This window comes from Mesocricetus auratus, unplaced genomic scaffold (assembly GCF_017639785.1).
Source record: "Mesocricetus auratus isolate SY011 unplaced genomic scaffold, BCM_Maur_2.0 Super-Scaffold_100676, whole genome shotgun sequence".
Lineage (NCBI taxonomy): Eukaryota > Metazoa > Chordata > Mammalia > Rodentia > Cricetidae > Mesocricetus > Mesocricetus auratus.
This window is the reverse complement of record NW_024429266.1, coordinates 103,507,998-103,528,992: the sequence shown is the minus strand read 5'-3', so window position 1 is coordinate 103,528,992 and position 20,995 is coordinate 103,507,998. Positions and strand designations below refer to the sequence as shown.

At 55.1% G+C, this 20,995-nt stretch overlaps 1 protein-coding gene and 1 long non-coding RNA gene across 4 annotated transcripts; one reads left to right on the top strand and one right to left on the bottom strand.

The window, feature by feature from the left end:
* Window positions 1-11,770: 11,770 nt before the first annotated feature.
* On the top strand, window positions 11,771-19,460 carry Creb3l3 (cAMP responsive element binding protein 3 like 3). Of its 3 annotated transcripts, none has more exons than XM_005083272.4 (10): window positions 11,771-11,886; window positions 12,337-12,468; window positions 12,823-13,120; window positions 14,355-14,461; window positions 14,951-15,088; window positions 15,660-15,766; window positions 17,203-17,271; window positions 17,697-17,781; window positions 18,130-18,226; window positions 18,677-19,460. In XM_005083272.4, exons 1-10 carry the CDS (start codon window positions 11,860-11,862, stop codon window positions 19,042-19,044), a joined length of 1,428 nt encoding a protein of 475 aa, XP_005083329.1. In that variant the 5' UTR covers window positions 11,771-11,859; the 3' UTR covers window positions 19,045-19,460. The 3 variants fall into 3 exon arrangements, with proteins under 3 accessions (XP_005083329.1, XP_040594141.1, XP_040594142.1); XM_040738207.1 differs by lacking the exon at window positions 11,771-11,886 and adding an exon at window positions 11,929-11,991; XM_040738208.1 differs by lacking the exon at window positions 11,771-11,886 and adding an exon at window positions 11,929-11,991 and having other exon boundaries at window positions 18,174-18,226; window positions 18,677-18,995.
* Window positions 15,716-18,681, bottom strand: LOC121136825. The gene is made up of 2 exons (XR_005873978.1): window positions 17,059-18,681; window positions 15,716-16,406 (listed from the first exon to the last, which is right to left on the bottom strand). It is a non-coding gene; the product is annotated as an uncharacterized LOC121136825 (long non-coding RNA).
* Window positions 19,461-20,995: the final 1,535 nt, after the last annotated feature.

Sequence of the window (20,995 nt, the reverse complement as noted above, 5' to 3'; positions counted from 1 at the left end):
AACAAAAAAAGCAAAACCACAAAGGATGAATAGAAAATGCACATTCAGTAGGACGTGATGGTCCTCCCTCCTGGAGACAGTGGTTAGTGGCAGGAGGCAGGCTCAGGACAGAGACATGTCCCGCTGAGGAGACCCTGCAGTCCTCAACTGCAGAGGTGGGAGGTCAGGCGCTGGGACCAAGGATGCAGTTGCGGAATGTCGACACAGCTTCAGCTTGGCGAGATGGAGAGTTCTGGAAACGTGTGGTGGTAATAGCTGTGACATCTAATTGTGTATTTTCAGGCAGTCACGATGAGCCTGGGGCAGTCCTAAGTGCTTGGCTAGCATGTGTAAGGCTCCAGCCTCCTTCCGCAGGATAGAAGCTAATTAACTAATGAAAACGGGCTCACTTGGAGCATGTGAGCCGAGCTCAGTGGGGTGTATTGCAGCTGTACAAGGACCGAATCGTGCCCACACAGAAGAGACTATGGTTGTCAATAAATGTTGCATACCCTAAAATAATTGTTTGGAAAGTAGAGGGTCAGCTAGCGGGATCAAGGGATAAAGACACCCACGCTCAATCCAAGGACCTGAGTTCAATCCTGGTACACATATGGTGAGAGAGATGAGTCCTGGGAGTTATCTTCATACCTCTCTAGAAGCAGTGTAGCACACACATGTGCACACACACACTTACAGCACACACCACACATACACAGCACATACATGTACACAGGCATTCACATACACAGCACACACATGAACACAGGTACTCACATACACAGCACACACATGAACACAGGCACTCATGCACACACACACACACACACACACACACACACACATGACACAAATGGAAACTCCATTCATGACAGCTCAGTCAGTCATCCCAGCATCGGGGAGGCTAAGGTAGGCTTGTGAGTTGGATCCAGTCTGGAAACATCGGCAAACCATCTCCAGAAAAAGCAAGTGTAGTGGTTGGCATTGATCATCAAGTTGATGACATTTAGAGTTGCCATAGACACAAGCCTCTGGGCACGTGTGCAAGAGATTATCATCAATAGGCAAATGGGAGGGGAAGCATCAAGAGCCTGGGGCCCTGGACTCAAGGAAAAGGAGACAGTAGTTGAGGCGCAGTGATCCTCTCTGTGTTGAGGCGCAGTGATCCTCTCTGCTTCCTGACTACACTGTGCCCGGGCTCCAAGAGGGACTGTATCTTCACAGAGTCCAAATTAACACTTCCATTAAAGTCCTTTCAGGGCTGGAGAGATGGCTCAGCAGTTAAGAGCACTGGCTGCGCCAGGTGTTGGTGGCGCACGCCTTTAATCCCAGCACTCGGGAGGCAAAGGCAGGCGGATCTCTGTGAGTTCGAGGCCAGGCTGGTCTACAGATAGAGTTCCAGGACAGCCTCCAAAGCCACAGAGAAACCCTGTCTCGAAAAACCAAAAAAAAAAAAAAGCACTGGCTGCTCTTTGAGAGGACCTGGGTTCAATTCCCAGCAACCACATGGCAGCTCACGACTGTCTGTAGCTCCAGTTCCAGTGGATTGAAAACCTTCACACCAATGCACTCAAAGTCAAATAAAATAAAAAGAAACAGGATAGAAAAAAACTTTTTCATCCTGAGTGAAGTATCCCAGACCCAGAAAGACCAATATACTATGTACTCACTCATGAGGGAGTACCAGACATAAAAGATACCCAGCCTACAATCCACAGCCCCACAGAAGTTTGAACCCTCTTCCAGAAACAGATGGAATCAGATGCAGAAATCCACAACTAACCAATGGGCCAAGCTCCTGGAGTACAATCGAAGTGAAGGAGGAGAGATAACATGAACAAAGGAGTCAAGACCATGATGGGGAAACCCACAGAATCAGCTGACCTGATTCACTGAAGATCACTGATTCAGCTCTCACAAATGGGGAACCTGCCTAACACCAAACTAGACTCCCTTAATATAGGTGACAATGGTGCGGCTGGGACAGTATATGAGGCCCCTGGCAGTGGGTCCAAGATCTAACTCTAATGCACAGACTGACATAGTGGAGCCCGTTCTGTATGGAGAGATACCTTGCTCAGCCTAGACACAGGGGTGTGGGGTGGAGAGGTGCCTTGGTCCTGCCTCCACTAGATGATGGGACAGACTTAGTAGGGGAGGCCTCACCTTCTCCATGGAGCAGATGGGAGGAGGGGGAGGAGGGAGGAGAAGAGGGAAGGGGAACTGGGGTTGAAATGTAAAAACTAAATTGATAAAAATAAAAGAAAAACAGCCAGGCGGTGGTGGCGCACGCCTTTAATTCCAGCTCTTGGGAGTCAGAGGCAGGTGGATCTCTGTGAGTTCAAGACCAGCCTAGTCTAAAAGAGCTAGTTCCAGGACTGCCTCCAAAGCCACAGAAAAACCCTGTCTTGAAAAACCAAAAATAATAATAAAAAAAGAAGAAAACTTTTTCATCCAGGCCTGGCAGCAAGCACCTTTAATCCCAGCAGTTGGGAGGCAGAGGTAGGCAGATCTCTGTGAGTTCGAGGACAACCAGAACTGTTTCACAGAGAAACTCTGTCTTGAAAAACAAAACAAAGCCGGTCTTTGGTGACACATGCCTTAAATCCCAGCACTTGGGAGGCAGAGGCAGGTGGATCTGTGAGTTCCAGGCCAGCCTGGTCTACACACCGAGTGCCAAGATAGGCTCCAAAGCTACACAGAGAAACCCTGTTTCGAAAAAACAAAATAATAATATAAAAGCTTTTAGATAGCATCCACACAGTCTCATGGGATGATGGGAGATGTGACTGCTGAGAAACACAGATGGTTGAGGCTGCTGTCCTCGTTCAGAGGTGGAGAGGTCATCAGGAACAGGACCGGAAGCACTCAATACAAGATGTCAAAAACATCTGTCTGAGCCAGGCGGTGGTGGCGCACGCCTTTAATCCCAGCACTCGGGAGGCAGAGGCAGGTGGATCTCTGTGAGTTCGAGGCCCGGATGGACCGACAGCCTCCAAAACAATACAGAGAAACCCTGTCTCATAAAACCAAAAAAAAAAAAATCTGTCTGAGCCAGGAGGTGTGGCCCACACCTCTAATCTCAGCCCTCAGGAGGCAGAGGCAGGCTGATCTCCGAGTTCAAGACCATCCTGGTGTATAGAGCGAGTTCCAGGACAGGGTTACACAGAGAAACCCTGTCTCAAAAAAGAAAATAAAAAGCCTCTATCAGGCTGTGCTCTGCCCCTATCCTGGGACCCCAATCGAGGATGACTATAACTGATGTACTAACCCATCTGGTGAGGTAAAAACTGTAAGCGTTTCGGGATGGGTCGGGACAGGATGGAACAGGAGTGGGTCAGGTATTCTGGCACTCGGGAGTCACAGAATACTCAGTGTTACACAGCTCAGGTGGAAAGGTATTCTGGAGCTCGGGAGCCAAGGATACTGAGTGTTACACAGCTCAGGTGGAAAGGTATCCTGGAGCTCGGGAGCCAAGGATACTGAGTGTTACACAGCTCAGATGTAAAGGTATCCTGGAGCTCGGGAGCCAAGGACCACCACAGGTTGCAGTAAGCTTAGCTGCTTACAGCCTTGCCTCAGAGAAAGGCTTCTCCGGTGTATCAGCTCCGCTCCGGCAGGTATCAGCTCAGCTCCGGCAGGACAGGGTCTTCCAGCTGGGGATGTTCGCCTAGTGTTGCAGTTTTGCTCGGCAGGAGGTTTCTTGGGTGAAGTTGCTACAGTTCAGCTCTGCTCCTGGAGAGCGGAGAGTGGAGAGCGGGGAGCAGAGTGTAACAACTCCGCTCTGCCAAGGAAGGTTTCCCGGGCAAGTGTTACAGCGCTGCTCGCTCTGCTCTGCTCTGCTCTGCCCAGGGTCGCCTCTGCTTGCTCTGCTCTGCTCTGCCCAGGGTCGCCTCTGCTCTGTCGCCGCCGCAAAAAAAGATCTTCACCCGAAGCTCATCCAAAGGGGTTTATTGGAAGGCAGCTGGACCAGCCATGCTGAACATACACAGAGTTTATATAGGGATTCTTGGGGTTGGGGAAGTTTTTCCAGAGTAGGGATTGGTCCGATTTCAGTGCTGAGCTCAGATTGGCTAGAGCTCTGCTCCGGGATTGGTTACTTTTTTACACAGGATTAGGGTCAGATTTGGCTCTGGTTTCAGGGCCAAAATGTGTCTCTTTCTCTGGTCCTTTTTAGCCTTTTGGCTCCAATTTTAGGGCCAGGGTACATTTCTTTCACTGACTCTGATTCCAGGGACAAAGTGTGTTCCTTTGGCACTGGTTTTAGGGTCAGGGTACATTCTTTGGTTCTGGTTCCAGGGCCAAAGTGTGTTTCTTTGGCACTGGTTTCAGGGTTAGGGTATATTTCTTTAGTTCTGGTTCCAGGGTCAAAGTGTGTTTCTTTGGCTCTGCTCAGGGTGTGTTTCTTTGCCTGGTCCCTTTTCCCTACAAAAACAGCGGGCATTAGCACCAAGTGAACAGTCATCCTCCAAAATGAACAAATAAGAACACAGGAAATTGCATTTAGCTTCCAGAACTCTTTTTGCACTTTTTTTTTTTTTTTTGGTTTTTCAAGACAGGGTTTCTCTGTATTGTTTTGGAGGCTGTCCTGGAACTCACTTTGTGGACCAGGCTGGCCTTGAACTCACAGAGACCCGCCTGCCTCTGCCTCCCGAGTGCTGGGATTAAAGGCTGTGCCACCACCACCCAGCTCTTTGCATTTTTTAATCATGTTGAGACAGTTGAAGACTATAGAAACTCTCTCTTTTTGAGACAGGGTTTCTCTGTGTAACAGTCCTGGCTGTCCTGGAACTCGCTCTGTAGACCAGGCTGGCCTGGAACTCACAGAGATCCGCCTGCCTCTGCCTCCCGAGTGCTGGGATTAAAGGTGTGCGCCACCACCGCCCGGCACTATGGGGACTTTTGAAGCTGGACTGAATGCATTTTGTGTGATGAGATGACCACAGCTGCTATGTTTGTGTTAATCCCCATGTGGTGATATTTTGTTTATGATCTAAATTAAAGCTTGCCTGAAATCAGAGTGCAAAGCTAGCCACACTTGTAGCCATAAAGGACAGGCAGTGGTGGCGCAGCCTTTAATCCCCGCACTTGACACAGAGGCAGGCGGATGTCTGAGTTCAAGGCCACCCTGGGCTACATGAAATTGATCCTCTAAAAGAGAAACTGAGCTCACACAACAGTGATCCCAGCCCTTGGAGTAACACGCCTTTAATCCCAGCACTAAGGGATATGGGTTAGGCGAGGCCTAGACCACACAGACCTGGACATAGGCGGGCTCCTCCAGTGTCCGCAGTGCTGGGAACTGAAGCCACTGAGCTAACCCATCCCTCCCATTTTAAAGCTATCTATCCAACTCAGAACACTGATTGTTTACAGAGTATTGTGTCTGGGGCTGACATGGTGTTTGAAAGTTTTGAGTGGCAGTTGGTGGGACCCAGGTGACCAGGGCAAGTATTGCTCCCATCTTGCCCCTAACCTTTTCTGCCTTTGGGTGAAGTGCAGGCCTTAATCCCAGCACTCGGGAGGCAGAGGGAAAGGTAGGTGAATGTCTAGAAGTTTGAGGTCAATTTGGTCTAAGGAGTGAGTTCCAGGACAGCCAGGGCTACAAAGAACAACCTAGTGTCAAAAAAACAAAAGAGGAGCTGGGTGGTGGCAGTCTTCAATTCCAGCACTCAGGGAGGCAGAGGCAGGGGTGGGGGAAGGAGGGTGGGGAGTGGGAGGGGGACATGGGTGGAGATGGGGGTGGGGGAGCGTGGGGAGGGTTCATGGGCAGTCATGGTGGTGTGGGCGGGCATGGGGAGGGGGTGGGTGGTGGGAAGGGGTATGGGCGGGCATGGGGAGGGGGAGGGCGGTGGGATGGGGAGTGGGCGGGCATGGGGAGGGGGAGGGCGGCGGGAGGGGGTGTGGACGGGCATGGGAGGGGAGTGGGCGGGCATGGGAGGGAGTGGGCGGGCATGGGAGGGGGAGTGGGCGGGCATGGGAGGGAGTGGGCGGGCATGGGAGGGGAGTGGGCGGGCATGGGAGGGGAGTGGGCGGGCATGGGAGGGAGTGGGCGGGCATGGGAGGGAGAGTGGGCGGGCATGGGAGGGAGTGGGTGGGCATGGGAGGGGGAGTGGGTGGGCATGGGAGGGGGTGGGCGGGCATGGGAGGGGGTGGCGGCGGGAGGGGTTGGCGGCGGGAGGGGTGTGTGGGTATGCAGGCCTGTCATCCCAGAACTGGCAGGGTGGAGGCAGGAGCGTTGGGAGTTAACAGTCAGCCTCAGCTATACAGTGCATTTCAGAGCAGACAGAGCAACAGGAGACCTGTCCCCAGTCTTTAGTAATTGTTAGCTAGTTAATGAATCACTAATTGAATAGTGGATTAATGAAGAGGCCCAGCATGCGCGCTTATGGGCATTGGCCTCTAGGGGGTGCCACCGCTCAGCTGGCAGAGCCAGGCTGGGCCTGTGTGACCAGGAAGGTCCCATTTTCCATTGCACATTCAGAAGCTGGGAAGAGAGTGAAAGGTTCAGGCATTGCGCTGGCCTGCCCTGTTCCCTGGCAGGATGCACTCAGGCAGCGCTCTGACCAGCCCAGAGTTCCGTGAGACCCACGCAGGTGCGAAGGACCCCTTTAAAGGACTGAGCCCTGCCGGCTCACGCTCTCTTCTCATCCTGTCTCACTCTCTCTCTCTCTCCTCTCTCTCTCTCTCTCTCTCTCTCTCTCTCTCTCTCTCTCTCTCTCTCTCTCTCTCTCTCTCTCTCTCTCTCTCTCTCTCTCTCTCTCTCTCTCTCTCTCTCTCTCTCTCTCTCTCTCTCTCTCTCTCTCTCTCTCTCTCTCTCTCTCTCTCTCCCCCTCTCTCCCTCTCTCCCTCTCCCCTCATGTCTGCCCCCCCTTTTGGTCTCACTATAATTAACGTGCTCTCCATGGCTTGTGCTCCGTCCATCGCGCCGGTCCTTATTCCCTCGTTAACAACAGAGAGGACTAGAATGGGCTGGTTATCTTCTTACACTGTTTAATTAAGTCTTCTCTCCCTCTCTCTCTTTTTTAAGGCAGGGCCTCATTATGTGGTGCAGGTTGTCCAGGATCAGAGTTGGCCACTGCGCTAGGTTTAATTCATTTTAATGCTACTTTTAATTTATATGTAGCCCAGGCTAGACTCCAAGCCTCTATGTAGTGAAGCCCTACACTTCCTGAGTGCTGGGATTCCAGGCCTGAGACACCCGTCTACATTGCCTGGCTTTGTTATTCGTTGTTTATATTTAGACACAGGTCACTTTTATCCAGACTGACATTGAACTAACAGCAATCCTCCTGCCTCCACCTCTTGAGTGCTCAGAGGACGGGCATGTGCCTCCATACCCCTGGCAGATTCACCACGGGATGGCCAGGGCAAGAGTGTGGCGCATTGGTAGGGCTCCTGCCTGCGGTGGGTGAGGTCTTGGTCTCTAAGCTGAGCACCAAGGAAGCAGGAAGAGTGGGGCCTCTCAGAGGACCCAGGTTCAATTCCCAGCATGGTGGTTCACGATTGTAACTCAGCTCCAGGGGACCAAGCACCCCTTCCTGGCGTCTGCAAGGACTGAACGCACATGGTATGCAGACATAACTCTAAAAAAATTAAGTGATGTCTTTTTTGTTTGTTTGAAACAGGGTTTCCCTGTGTAGCCCTGGCTGTCCTGGAACTCACTCCGTAGACCAGGCTGTCCTCAAACTCACAGAGATCCGCCTGCCTCTGCCTCCCGAGTGCTGGGATTAAAGGCGTGCGCCACCACCACCACCACCCAGCTAAGTGATGCCCTTTTAAATTGGTGTTGAACAAGATCTGGGCAGGGGTCCTCCCCGCACTCAGAAGGCTAAGGCAGCCAGAGTCCCCCATGCTCCGGGCTGTGCTGACATGGAGAGTCTGGCATCCGGACCCCACAGCCCCTTTGGCCTGGCATCAGGGTTCACTGTAACCTTTGCCCCCCTCAGCCATAAAGCAATTTCTAATGAGATGGTGGCTAGACAGATGCAGTGGGTTGGTGCGGGGCCAGCCAAGTGTGGCTCGGGAAATGGCCCTGAGGCTGCCCCGTGTGGTGCTGACCTGGTGGAAGCCAGCAACCTTCTTCATCCTGTCAGCAGAGGAGGACCAGGGCATCCATCTAGAACCTTCCTGCTCTGTCCTACCCTGGCTCCTGGAGAACCTTGTAAAGCCATCCCCACTGCGGGACTGACCCTGCAGGGACACTCCACAACTCATTCCGTGCTCTCTGGGATCAGACCCTTGGTCACCTGTCCACCCTGTCCTCTCCAGCACTCTGACCCCACGAATTGCAACCCCACACGCCTCTGGGTTGCCCTCTGACCCCAGGCCTTCGTACGGCCGTTCCTGGATGTGAACACGGTTTCACCCACTTTCCTCCCTCCCATGGGTCCTCCATTCTGCACCCCGGAGTGTTTTGATGATCTACACCTGGCTCTACCATGAATCTTTTGGGGGGTATCGGGGCCATCTACTGTCGTGGGAGGTGGGGAATAATGTCCTGGCTATGTCCTCTATGTCCCCAGACTGGCACATGGGCCAGAGGGATGACTTAGCTGGTGAAGGATCATGAGATGAGCTCTGAGCTCCCAGAGCGGGAGTGGGGGCTGGGCTGGGTGGGGGACAGGACACACCTTTCTTGGATCGATGAAGCCTGATACACAGGCTGTGATAGCCACTCAAGAGAGACCAGAGTCCCCTGTGGCCATCCAGCCACACCCTGTTGCTATCTCAAGGGGGTTACTCACACCTAGCTGTGTTCCAAGGAAGGAACCTGGAGGGGAGGGCAGGGGAATCTTGGTGGCCTGCACTCGCCATCCTCCCCAGCAGCAGAGGTGCCTGAGAGGCTCAGGTGGCCGATAACATGGACCTGGGTGTGGCCTGGCAGCAGGGGCCAGGGTGAGTCAGGTGCTCCGTCTCTCGCGCGTGCGCGTGCAGTCTGTTCTGACACACCCAGGACCAAGGGATCAGGCTGCCAGGAAGGGACAGAGATGGCCCCTGAGCGTCACCATCACAAGACGGTGGCTATGAGCTTCTTGCAGACACGCCTTGTCATAAAGTAGCCAGCAAAGGACAGACCTAGTTAATAACGAATTAATTAATTACTGGCATTAACTTTTCCAGTGCTAGGGGTGGAGTTCCTAGCCCCTCACTGGGATAGTCTAGGCAAGGCTCCATCCCTGACCACGCCTCCAGCCCCTCACTGGGGGATTCTAGGCGGGGCTCCATCCCTGACCACGCCTCCAGCCCCTCACTGGGGGATTCTAGGTGGGGCTCCACCCCTGACCATGCCCCAGCCTCTCACTGGGGATTGCAGGGAGGATCTTGAGTCACACTATGCCCCAGGCTCTCTTCTTGCTTTTGTTTATTTTTAATTAGCTTTTTGTTTGTTTGGTTTTGGTTTTTGAGACAGGGTTTCTCTGTGTAGCCCTGGCTGTCCTGGAACTCGCTCTGTAAACCAGGCTGGCCTCGAACTCACAGAGATCGTCCTGCCTCTGCTTCCCTAGTGCTGGTGTTAGAGGTGTGTGCCAGCACACTAGGTTCCCTTGCATTTATTTTTTTTTTTTAATTTTTTGGTTTTTCGAGACAGGGTTTCTCTGTATTGTTTTGGAGGCTGTCCTGGAACTCACTCTGTAAACCAGGCTGGCCTCGAACTCACAGAGATCCGCCTGCCTCTGCCTCCCGAGTGCTGGGATTAAAGGCGTGTGCCACCAATGCCCAGCGTTCCCTTGCATTTAAACTCTTCCTGCTTGGTGCTTTGCAGGAGCTGGGAACACAGGCGTCCCCAGCAGGTGGTCACCCTTTGGCAGCCTCTGTGGCAAGAAGCCATCACTGAAATGACTGAAGAGCATTCACTAATTCACTCGTGATCACACTTTCTGGCCAAAGCAAACTCAGCCCTAGGAAGCAAACACAGAGAGAGGCCCCTGGGGACCGTGAGAAAGGGCCCTGTGGCACCCAGAGTGCTGCGACTCTGTTACATTGTGTTCTGTGGGACATCCTAGCCTTGCTCACTCCAGGCCCCAGCAAACCACACCCTGATGCTGTCCTTGGGCCTCATCCACTCCTGAAGTTCCCATGCTAAGCTCCTCGACAACCCTCAAAGCCCCACGTGTCCTGTCCAGGCCTTCCCTTCCTCCTCTCCCGTCGTTCCTGGGCTAACTCTGGCTGGCACCCTCTCCCCGGCAAGTCTTTTTGCAGGCCTTGGCTCAGATGGATTCCCCTGCCCTCTGCAGCTCACGCTGTGGGGTTTCCGCCCTTTGCCTGGGCAGCCAGCGATCAGGCGTGTGTTTACTTACTGCGCATGTGCTCACCTCCCCCACCATGCCATCTTTTTTTTTTTTTTTTTTTTTGGTTTTTATGAGACAGGGTTTCTCTGTATTGTTTTCGAGGCTGTCGGTCCAGCCTGGTCTCGAACTCACAGAGATCCGCCTGCCTCTGCCTCCAGAGTGCTGGGATTAAAGGCTGCGCCACCACCGCCCGGCCTGGCCCACACTCTGTAGACCAGGCTGGCCTCCAACTCACCGAGATCTGCCTGTCTGCTTCCCGAGTGCCAGGAACAAAGGCATGCGCCATCACCATCCGACTCCAGATGTCTTCTTAAGGGCAGTTTCTTGCCCTCCTGTCCCTCCACTCCGGCTCATCAGGGTCCTAATGCCCTCTATCTTGCAGCTCCACACTGCCCCAGGGCCTTTGCACAGGTGATCTCTTCAGCCTGAAGCACCTTCCAGTGCTTTCTCTGGAGCTAACTCAGCTTCCCATTCAGTTCTCCAGGAGGTCCTCACTTCTTACTCTGGAGTCACTGTCTTTGTGGCATTTGTCTCTCAAGTTGTCACCCAACCAGGCCACTTTTGGATTGATTGGTCACACCTAATCCGGTGGCTGGTACACAGGAGGTGTTCGATGAGCAAGCATCAATTGAGCATCAGCTGTATACCGGCTCTCTTTTGGACACCGGTCGCTGCTAGAAATGACCCACAGAATTCATCCTGGCCACTGAGGGTGCTGCTGTGGCTGGGGCCAGGCAGGGTTGGGGTGGGGTGCAGCACTGGGGAGACAGGAAGTGGAAGGGAAACAGGAAGTGGACAGAAATGGCGGGCAGGGCTCTGAAGGCTGTTATGGCGAGATAGTTCACCTAACATACACAAAGCCCTGGGTCCTTGTGTCCCAGCCCCACGTAAACCAGGGGTGGTGACTGTCATCTACACCTGCTATCCCAGGAGGAGGAGGGAGGAGGATCAGGAGTTCAAGGTCATCCTTAGATGCCCAGTGGCTGCAGCCCTATCTAGGCGAGGAAAGACTCCGTGTGACAGAGCGACGGGGCAGTGGACAGCGGTGCAAAGGCCCGGGGCCGGGAACGTGCAGTTTGTATAAATATTTGTTGGCTAAATACATGCAGGCCAGGTGATTCTAGAGGGATTGATCACATACGTGGGATGGTGAGGGACGCTCAGTAGGTGAGGGTTGTCACCCTGGCGAGGGGGACGAGATTCCACACCCAAGGGGCTGCTGTTTCACTCTGTCCCGCGAGCAGGCACGAACCACCCAAGAACCCTGCGTTTTGCTGGGGACCCAACATCCGGTGAGGCTAGACAGAAGCAGTGGCTGTAAGTAGGGGAGAGGTCAGGCAGACCCGACACCCCAGACTTTGCTCTTTGCTCCTTGGAAAAGCACAAAACAGCGATAACGGTCGTCCCGCCCTCCCCCGCCGCCGTTCGCCATTGGCCCGAGGTCCTGTCTGTCTGCCCTGGCGCCCAGTTGCAGCGGGGGCTGGCCAGGGAGCTGCGGGCCCGTATTTCAGCATCCTTTGGGGGTGGAGACGTGGCAAAGGGAGCAGCAGGCGGCGACAGGGACCCGGGAAGGGGCTGCACAGGTCGGGACATGGATGGGGACATAGGGGCAGGAAAGGTGAGGGGCCATGGGCGGTGTGAGCTGTTGGCCGGGACCCGTCCCACCCGCGAGGGGATGGCTGGAGAGGGAGTGCAGTGGGACTTCAGGACGGGGTTGATCCAGGTGCCAATCTCTAGAAGTTTCTACATACATCTATAGTAACATTTTAAGATTATATTGAAATGCGGGCCTCAGCACACTAGCCACACGGATGCCCGGATTTCGTTTGTTTCCTTCACTTTGTTTTGTTTTCAGTCTGGCTGGAGGTAACCCAGGTTGGCCTTGAACCTGCCATCCTCCTGCCTCAGCCTCCAGAGAACTCACATCATAGCCTCCCACTGCTGTGGTCTTTTAAAGACTCCTGGCGACCCCAGGCCTATCCACAGACGGAGGAGACCCAGCCCGGGGGACCAGGGTCCCAGAAGTGTCAGGTGCTGTGTATGAAGGACGTCTCTCTCCTCACTTCAGATGGCGTCCCCTGCCTGCTCCATGGGTCCCTTGGACAGCCTGGAGCTCCTAGACCTCTTGTTTGACCGGCAGGACGGCATTCTGAGAAACGTGGGGCTGGCGGAAGGCTGGAGCCACGCTGGGAAGGAGCAGGTAAGGGTTGCCGTGTGGACTCTTCCAGCCAGTGCTGGGGGCCCGGGCTGGCGCAGGAACGCCCACAGCCTGCTGGCTCGAACCTGGCAGCCTGCGAGCCCGGCTCACCGCAGCTGGCTAGACGCTCCTTCTAACCGGGGTGGGGGTGAACGGCCAGCTTGGAACTGAGTTCAGGTTCTAACTCAGGTGCTGTCCCCGTCTTTCCCTCCTTGTAATCTGACTGCTGTCGCATCTTCAATGCTCACAGAGAAAGGACGGCTGTGTCCCGAAGGCATAGTGAGGGCCAGGGGGATTTGCCCAGACTCACACAGCAGTCTGAATAAGCATGTGTCACTCTCTCCACTCCACTTCTAGAAGGTACTACCACATTCCGACTCTGATGACTTCCTCAATTCCATCCTGGGACCTGGAGACTCTGACCCCAGCTCCCCCCTGTGGTCCCCGGCTGACAGTGACAGCGGTATCTCCGAGGATCTCCCCTCAGATCCCCAGGACACCCCTCCTCATAGCAGCCCTGGGGCATCTGCCGCAGCAGCCAGGTGTCACCCGAGCCAGCGAGACAAGGGGCCCTGCCCCTCCTACCCACCCAGTGCCCCATGCCCTGCGCCTCCAGGGACACAAGTACTGGAGTCCTCGGTGGCCATTGACCTGGGTGAGTTTGGGACAGATGAACACCTTGCGGGCGGGGGCACACGGGGGTAGGGCCCATTTCGCAGATGGGGGTGGCAGCAGCCTCAGTCCTGAGGCTCCCACAGGTGGCTCACACACCAGGCAACCGGGGCGGGAGGCCGGAGGGTGGCCTGGATCTTGGTTTGTCCAAGTGTGGCTAACACAGGAGTGCTCAATAAAAGTATGGGAGATTCCCAAGCCCCTGGCACAGGCACAGGCTCTGAAGGACAGCTTATCAGAGGCCACCCCCACAGATCAATAATGATTTACTTCAGGGACATCTATCCATGGGCATCCCTAGCTAGGAAGAACCCAAGCTGGAGATCCAGGGACACAGGGCTGCCACTGACTACACTACCAACCCCTCACTGGGGAATTCTAGGCGGGGCTCCACCCTGACTACGCCCCATGATCTGTCTATGGAAATTCGATAGGTGCTTATTCCTCCCATTAAGTCCTTGTTCCTGGTCTGGAGAGATGGCTCCCAGGTTAAGAGCACTGGCTGCTCTTCCAGAGGTCCTGAGTTCAATTCCCAGCAACCACAAGGTGGCTCACAACCCTCTGTAATGGGATCTGGTGCCCTTTTCTGGCCTGCAGGCATACATGCAGATGGGAGCGTTTATATACATAAATTAATATTAACAATAAAAAGCCCTTGTTCCTGATAAAATCCAGGTCCAGAGAAGTGAAGGCACTTTCCTAAGGTCACACAGCTCTGCTCAGTCTGCTCAGAAGCTAGAGTTTACTGCTGCAATATTTGTGCTGTTAAACAGCATGCCTACTGTGTGCAGGCCATCAGGAGGGACAGGCCAGCTATGACACAGACCTTGTCCTAGCCTGTACCCCTGCGTGGCTGTACTGGCTCTGAGTCCCCTACAACACACTGCGCATCTATAACCACATGACACAGATCCACATGCTAAGATGAGTTTGTGTTGCAACTTACAGCAGAGGGGAAACTGAGAAACAGGATTCTGTTTCCTGGTGGCATGCATCTTTAATCCCAGCACTCGGGAGGCAGAGGCAGGCAGATCTCTGTGAGTTCCAGGCCAGCCTGGTCTACAGAGCGAGTTCCAGGACAGCCAGGGCTGCACAGAGAAACCCTGACTTAATATGAGAAAAGGCCTTAGTTTTTGAGGCTAACATTGGGGACTTGCTGGGGCCTGGGCTCTGAGACTGACGGCCCAATGTCTTCTCTGTCCTTCCCCACCTGGCAGACTTGTGGAGCACAGATATGCTGTACCCGGAGGAGCAAGCTGGCTCCCCTTCCAGATTCAACCTCACGGTGAAGGAGCTGCTGCTGTCTGGCAGTGGTGGGGACTTGGTAGGGATCCCCACCCCATTGCCCCGGGTCCTGAATGTCGACACAGACGCTACGCATGTTGGCCTTGCACAGCCTGGGACCGATGCCCAGACAGTCCTGCAGTGTCGTGTCTGCTCTCCTGGGCCGGCACACTCTTCAGTAAAGGAGAAGGGGGCTGGGGGAAGCCATGGGTGATTATGGGAGGACCAGCTTCCTGCTGGGAGACGGTTAGGATAGAGACTGTCGGAAGCAAAGTATCCGTTTAAGTGGTGATGATGTAAGACCTCGGCACCTGCCAATCAATCAATCCATCCCACCCCAGCCCCACCCCCAGCCCCGAGCCCCACCCCCAGTCCTGTTTTTATTTTGTGGGGACAGGGTCTTGCCAGAGTTAGCATTCCTCACGTCTCAGTCGCCCTGGGTGTTCAGGCGACAGGCTTATGTCCCTCCCCATGTCCTGCTCAAGTTGTCAGTTTCAGCGCCTCTAATGGACGCCCCTGGTTTCCACAGCAACAGCATTCCTTGGCCTCCTCCCAGCTGCTGGGACCTGGGAGTGCGCACTGCCAGGAGCTGGTGCTGACAGAGGATGAGAAGAAGCTGCTGGCTAAAGAGGGGGTGACTCTTCCCACCCAGCTGCCGCTCACCAAGGTACGCGGTGGGTCTACCGCGTGGCCATCTCACTGCAGCTGAGGCTGTTCTCAAACTCCTGTCTGCCCGCCTCCGCCTTCCGAGTGCTGACAGGGGTGTGCGGCCCCGTGGGCGGAACCCTGTGTAGCCCTGACTGTCCTGGAGCCGCTCTGTAGACACGCTGTCCACGTGCTCACAGAGACCCGCCTGCCTCTACCTCCCGAATGATTTTTCCTGCCTGTTTACACTGATGGCGAAGCGCTGGCCCCAGGCATTGCCACCAGGTGGCGCTGTGGCCTGGGTCAGAGCCAAGAGGGCGCCCCCACATTTTCTCAGTGGGGTCTGCAGTGTGAGTGCATCCAGGGAGGCATAAGAGTACCACAGAGACCAGGCGGGTGCCACAGGCCTGTTGCCCCAGCACTCAGGAGGGCAAGGGGAGAGCATGAGGAGTGCAAGGTCATCCTTGACTACCTACAAGTTAGGGGCTAGCCTGGGCTACACGAGACCCTGTCTCCTGCAAACAAGCAGATCACTGGTTGGGTGTGGGGTCAGCAGAGGTCGACAAAAGCTCCCTACTCCATCCACTCTGCAGTATGAGGAGAGAGTGCTGAAAAAAATCCGCAGAAAGATCCGGAACAAACAGTCGGCTCAGGAAAGCAGGAAGAAGAAAAAAGAGTACATCGATGGTCTGGAGAACCGGTAAGGCGGGTGCACGGCTGCACGCTCCCACGGGAAACCGAGTTGGAGACGGCCAAAGTTCCCACAGCTTGACAAAGCTGGGGACATACTGTTTCTCCCTGCTGAGCCAGGAGTCCAAGGAGGGGCCGTCTGGGCACTGACTGACTGGTGATTGACTGGTTGGTTCTGTGTGGGCACAGGCAGGCGACCGTGCACCTGAGGAGATCGGCTCTGCTCTGTGGGGGTTGCGGGAGTCAAACTTGGGTCCATCAGACTTGGCGACAGGTGGCAGGAGGCTCTGCTGTCTGCAGATGAAGGAGGGGCCGCCTCAGCTGGGGGGGTCAGGGCACCCAGTCTTTGCGTGAGTGACAAGGGGACCTGGAAAGTGTCAGGAAGTCCCTGGGTAGAGAGCACAGCAGGGTGGACACCCTTGGCAGATCTGCCGCACCTCAGGCTGCAGGAGGATAGCCGGGTGAGGGCCGAGGTCGGGCCTTCAGCTTCCGGGCACTGGAGTCTGGAGAAACGGAGGCAGGGGATTCCATGGCTGCAGGTGCGTGCTTGTGGCTCTCTCGTGAGGGATCGTTTGACTCCAGCATCGGGCTGTTCAGAGCTGCTGTGTCACCAGGGCCAGGGAACCCGACGGCTGCTTCTGCTGTGGGCACTTGCGTTAATGTGCACACACAGAGATGAAGAGAATAATAAGAAATGCCTGGGTATGGGCTGGAGGGACAGCTCGGCAGTTAGACTGCTCTCGCAGAGGATCTGGTTCAATTCTCGGTGTCCCATGGTGACTCACCATGGCTGAGACCTCAGTGCCAGGGGATCCAGCGACCCTTTCTGGCCTCTGTGGGCACTGTACACACATGGTGCTCTCTGTCTCTGTCCCTATCACACACAGGCCAACACCTCCCTCCGATATATATAAACAAAATCTGGACGTGGTGGCACACACCTTTAGTCCCAGCACTCGGGAGGCAGAGACAGGTAGATCTCTGTGAGTTCGAGGCCAGCCTGGTCTACAGAGTGAGTTCCAGGCTACACAGAGAAACCCTGTCTCTTTTTTTTTTTTTTGGTTTTTCGAGACAGGGTTTCTCTGTGGCTTTGGAGGCTGTCCTGGAACTCGCTTGGTAGTCCAGGCTGGTCTTGAACTCACAGAGATCCACCTGCCTCTGCCTCCCAAGTGCTGGGATTAAAGGCGTGCGCCACCAATGCCCGGCTAGAAACCCTGTCTCTTAAAAAAAAAAAAAAGTGGAGAGAGATTGCAGGAGACACTCCGGGTCCCCCCCCACAGAACACAGGAGTGACAAACACACCTTGGCCTCGTTACAGATGCACGGTTGTCAGTGTCACTGTGTCCCTGGTTGCAGATGCGCGGTTATCAGTGTCACCGTGTCCCTGGGGGTGTCTGTGGGCCTGGTGGGTGGTGTTCTCACGTCACTGGGTCCTTGTCTTTCTAGGATGTCAGCCTGCACTGCCCAGAACCAGGAGCTGCAGAGGAAGGTCTTGCATTTAGAAAAGCAAAATCTGTGAGTGTGTGTTGAGATGGGGGCGGGTCCCCCTGGGGTGTGTGGGGGTGAGGGCTGGGGATGTGGGCTTGAGGGACAAACATTGGCACAGCGACTGTAGGAGAGCAAGAAAGGAGACTCCGTGTACCAAGGAGGGCATTTTGTATTCGGGGCTTTGATGGGTGTGTAGGAGTTGGCTAGAGAGGAATTGGCATATACAAAGTCCTATGGGGTGGGCAAGAACCAGCTACACACATAACAGTGGAAACAATGCCCTTGGTACAGAGGGCAAGGCCTGGGCAAAAGCCTGGGACAGGGCAGAGTCTGCTGTGTGGCAGGATCAGAGGAACTGAGGGCCAGAGAGGCAGGGAAGAGGCCAGGGGATCCCGGAAAAGGTCAGTAAGCAAGGGGACCCCAGGACTCAGCGGGTGTCCTCTCCCTGCAAGGTCTCTCCTGGAGCAGCTGAGACACCTGCAGGCTCTCGTGGTCCAGTCAACCAGCAAGTCTGCCCACGCGGGCACCTGCATAGCGGTGAGTGCAGACGCAGGCGTCTGCGGCGTCCCCATGATGGCGGGTTGCTTTGCTTCAGCCAAGTGGGCATTGGGGGACGTATGTGTCTTTAGTAGCGGAGTCTTGGAGCCTGGCATGGGGGACAGGCTTGGAGCCTGGCATGGGGGACAGGCTTGTTGATAACCCTCAGGAAACAAAGGCAGGGGTCACAGGTCAGCAAGGCACTGTCTCGATACACCAAACACCCATCTAAATAAAATAAAGCCTCATGCACCCACTGATAGCGAGACCTCAGCCTCCCTGCCTGTGCGCCCAGGTGTGCTCACAGGGGAGGGGGAAGGATGGGGTGACCCCGCCCGTGTCTGGCAGGTCCTTCTACTGTCCTTCGTCCTGATCATCCTCCCCTCCATCAGCCCTTTCGACTCCAACAAGGTCGACGGCCCTGGAGACTTCGTGCCCGTGCGAGGTAAGCGGTCCCAGCCTCCTGACCCCAGGGTGAGGGCAGACAAAGCCTGGCATGTGACAGCCCTGGCTCCCCCCCCACGCGCCATAGAAATCAGGTGTCGGTGGTGCAGGCCTGCCATTTGGGAGGTGGAGACAGGAGGGTCGGTTTAGAGTTATTCTAGATCACCCAGGGCAGCCTGGGCTACATGAGACCCCTGATACACACACCAAAAGCCCATGTCAGGGGACTTGGGGACAGATACTTGCTGCCAAGCTGACAACCCAAGTTCGATTCCCAGGTCCACAAAGTGGAAGAATGCAATCATGATAGTGCGTACTGTGTGTCACAAGCCAGGACAGTCCCCACTGAACCCTGCCAGCCCAGAGCAGGGGCGACCCCGAAGCTGGGACCGGGGAACGAAGGCCAGGACTGTGCCCCCACGGCCTCCTTTGACTGCACAATTCTCTACAGTGTTTTCCAGAACCCTCCACAATCACGCTGCATCCCGCGTGGCTCCCGACATCGCCCCAGGCTCCGAGGTCCCAGGACCCTGGGCAGACGTTGGTGCTCCCCACAAAGGTTCTTCTTCCGGCAGCCTCGGCGCAGACTGGGGGAATTTTATAGAAACACCGATGCTTAGTGACTCGACAGAAGAGCTGGACAACACCACCGTGGGGGAGGGCCTGCGCCAGGCCACCCTGCTGGATTGGGTGGCTTTGGAATCACTGCTCAGCCCAGGTCGTGTGGGGCTGGAGATGCCAGGGATGGAGAGGTGGCTGTCCTGGGTCCCAGGGTGGCTCCGGGTCCGTCTGGTGCAGGGCGCTCTGGAGGTGCTGTGACCAGCAGTAGCAGGTCCAGACTTGAGACAACCCTAGGGCTCACAGCACCTCCCCCGTAAACTGATCCCCGCTTATCAAGTGGGGCAGGACCACCAGGCCCAACCACAGACCCCGGCATAGGGCAAGACAAGACACACCTGAGCTAGGACCCCCAACTCACAGATCCCTCCCTGTCCCCTCTGGGACCTGGGCTCCCCAACACCGGGGACTTGAGAGTAGGCCCAACCCACAGATGTCCATCTCCCTATTTTCTTTCAGAGACAGGGTCTCACTCTGAAGACCAGGCTGGCCTCGACCTCATACAGATCCTCCTGCCTATGCCTCCCAAGTGCTGGGGTTAAAGGCTGCGCCACCACCATCCAGCTAAACACCCATTTCTAAGACTATGTGACTGTCAATAAAGTATTTTGACAATACTGGGACTTTGGCTCAATGGGTCACCTGCTATCCCAGCAGTTGGGGGGCACTGGCAGGTGAATCTCTGAGTTGGAGGCCAGCCTGGGCTACAGAGTGAGAAGTTTCCAAAAACAAGAGTTCAAAGTCATCTTTGGGGCCACCCTGAGCTACATTAGACCCTGTCTACACACACAATATTTGAGAGTATAAGTGGCAGGGTGTATGTTAACTCAGAGGTTGGGGCTCTAGCAGACAGCCTGGGATGAGCCTTGACTGTTCAGCACCTTGGAGAGGGGCAGGGAGGCAGGAGGACTCGGCAGAGCATCAGCCCAAGGCTGGACATCTACCTCAGGGATTTGGTTGCCCACTGTTGATTCTATGGTGAGGAAACTGGGCCAGCCCAGGGTTAGCGGGATAGAATGGGCTAGCTCAGGGTTAGAGGGAACGGATGACGTCTGGCCTTGTGCACTATGCATAACAGCCAGGGGGGTGGCAGCCATTGCAGATGACGAGACAAATGGAAGGTGAAAATAAATCTTGAGTTGTCATGGTGACACACCCCTTTAATCTGAGCACTCAGGAGGCAGAGGCAGGAGGATCTCTGTGACTTCAAGGATAGCCTGGTCTACGGTCTACAGAGCGAGTTCTGGGACAACAAAGGCTGTTACACAGAGAAACGCTGTCTCAAATGCACAGAAACAAAAGGCAGACTTGGGCTCAGTGGGTGGGGATGGTCACCTGGCAAACATCAGGACCGGAGTTTGAATCCCAGCCAAGGGAGCAGAAGAGGGGCGTGGCTGACTATAGCTGTGTGTGACACAGGTGGATCCTGAGGTCAAGTTTCAGGTAAAGCCGGAGACGCTCGGTGAAGGGAGTAAGTCAGGGAGGGACAGAGGGGACACAACACACATAGTTCTCTTTTTGTTTTGAGATGAGATCTCTCTAGCCATGCCTGGCTAGAACTGAGGTCCCTGTGCCCAGAGTGCTGGTATCCCTTATGCTGGTTCCCTTTTTGGAAAATCTGTTATCTGAAACCACTTACCCATATGCCCAGTGCCCGGTCCTATGTGCCTGTATGAGAACATTGATCCATGGGGACGAGAGCTGACTCAGTGGCTAAGAGAACACTGGCCCCACCCCCCTCTGTGGAGACATATTCCGTATTCTGCTGGAAATCTAACTGGGGTCCCCTCAGAGCAGCCAGGACTCTAACCACTCGACAACCCCTCCAGCTCTGGATCTGTCTCCTGAGACAGACTGGCTGATCAGGGAGCCTCAGGCATCCCCCACCCCCCGGCCCACACACCTGTGCACACATAAGGGCTTCCTGCACAAGAGTCCAAACGCTGTGGGGACTAACTCAGGCCAGCAAACCTTCGTGGAAAGGGTTACTGAGCCCACACAAACCACACTGGCCTGGAACTGCCCACGCCCCTGCCTCCGTGGTGACCTCCTAGACAGCAGCGTGACATCTGTATTGTGACAGCTCTAAGTCTTTCAGACAAGAGACCCAGGGTTAGTCTGCGACCTTGTGTGAATTGGGACCAGGGTTGAT

Bases quoted from the DNA above. Each gene is read 5' to 3' on its own strand.
- Creb3l3 (XM_040738207.1), top strand. From the start codon at position 11,944: ATGGCTGGAGAGGGAGTGCAGTGGGACTTCAGGACGGGGTTGATCCAG. The intron at 15,089-15,659 runs GTACGCGGTGGG...TCCACTCTGCAG, and splicing joins CCCAGCTGCCGCTCACCAAG to TATGAGGAGAGAGTGCTGAA. The intron at 15,767-17,202 runs GTAAGGCGGGTG...TTGTCTTTCTAG, and splicing joins ATCGATGGTCTGGAGAACCG to GATGTCAGCCTGCACTGCCC.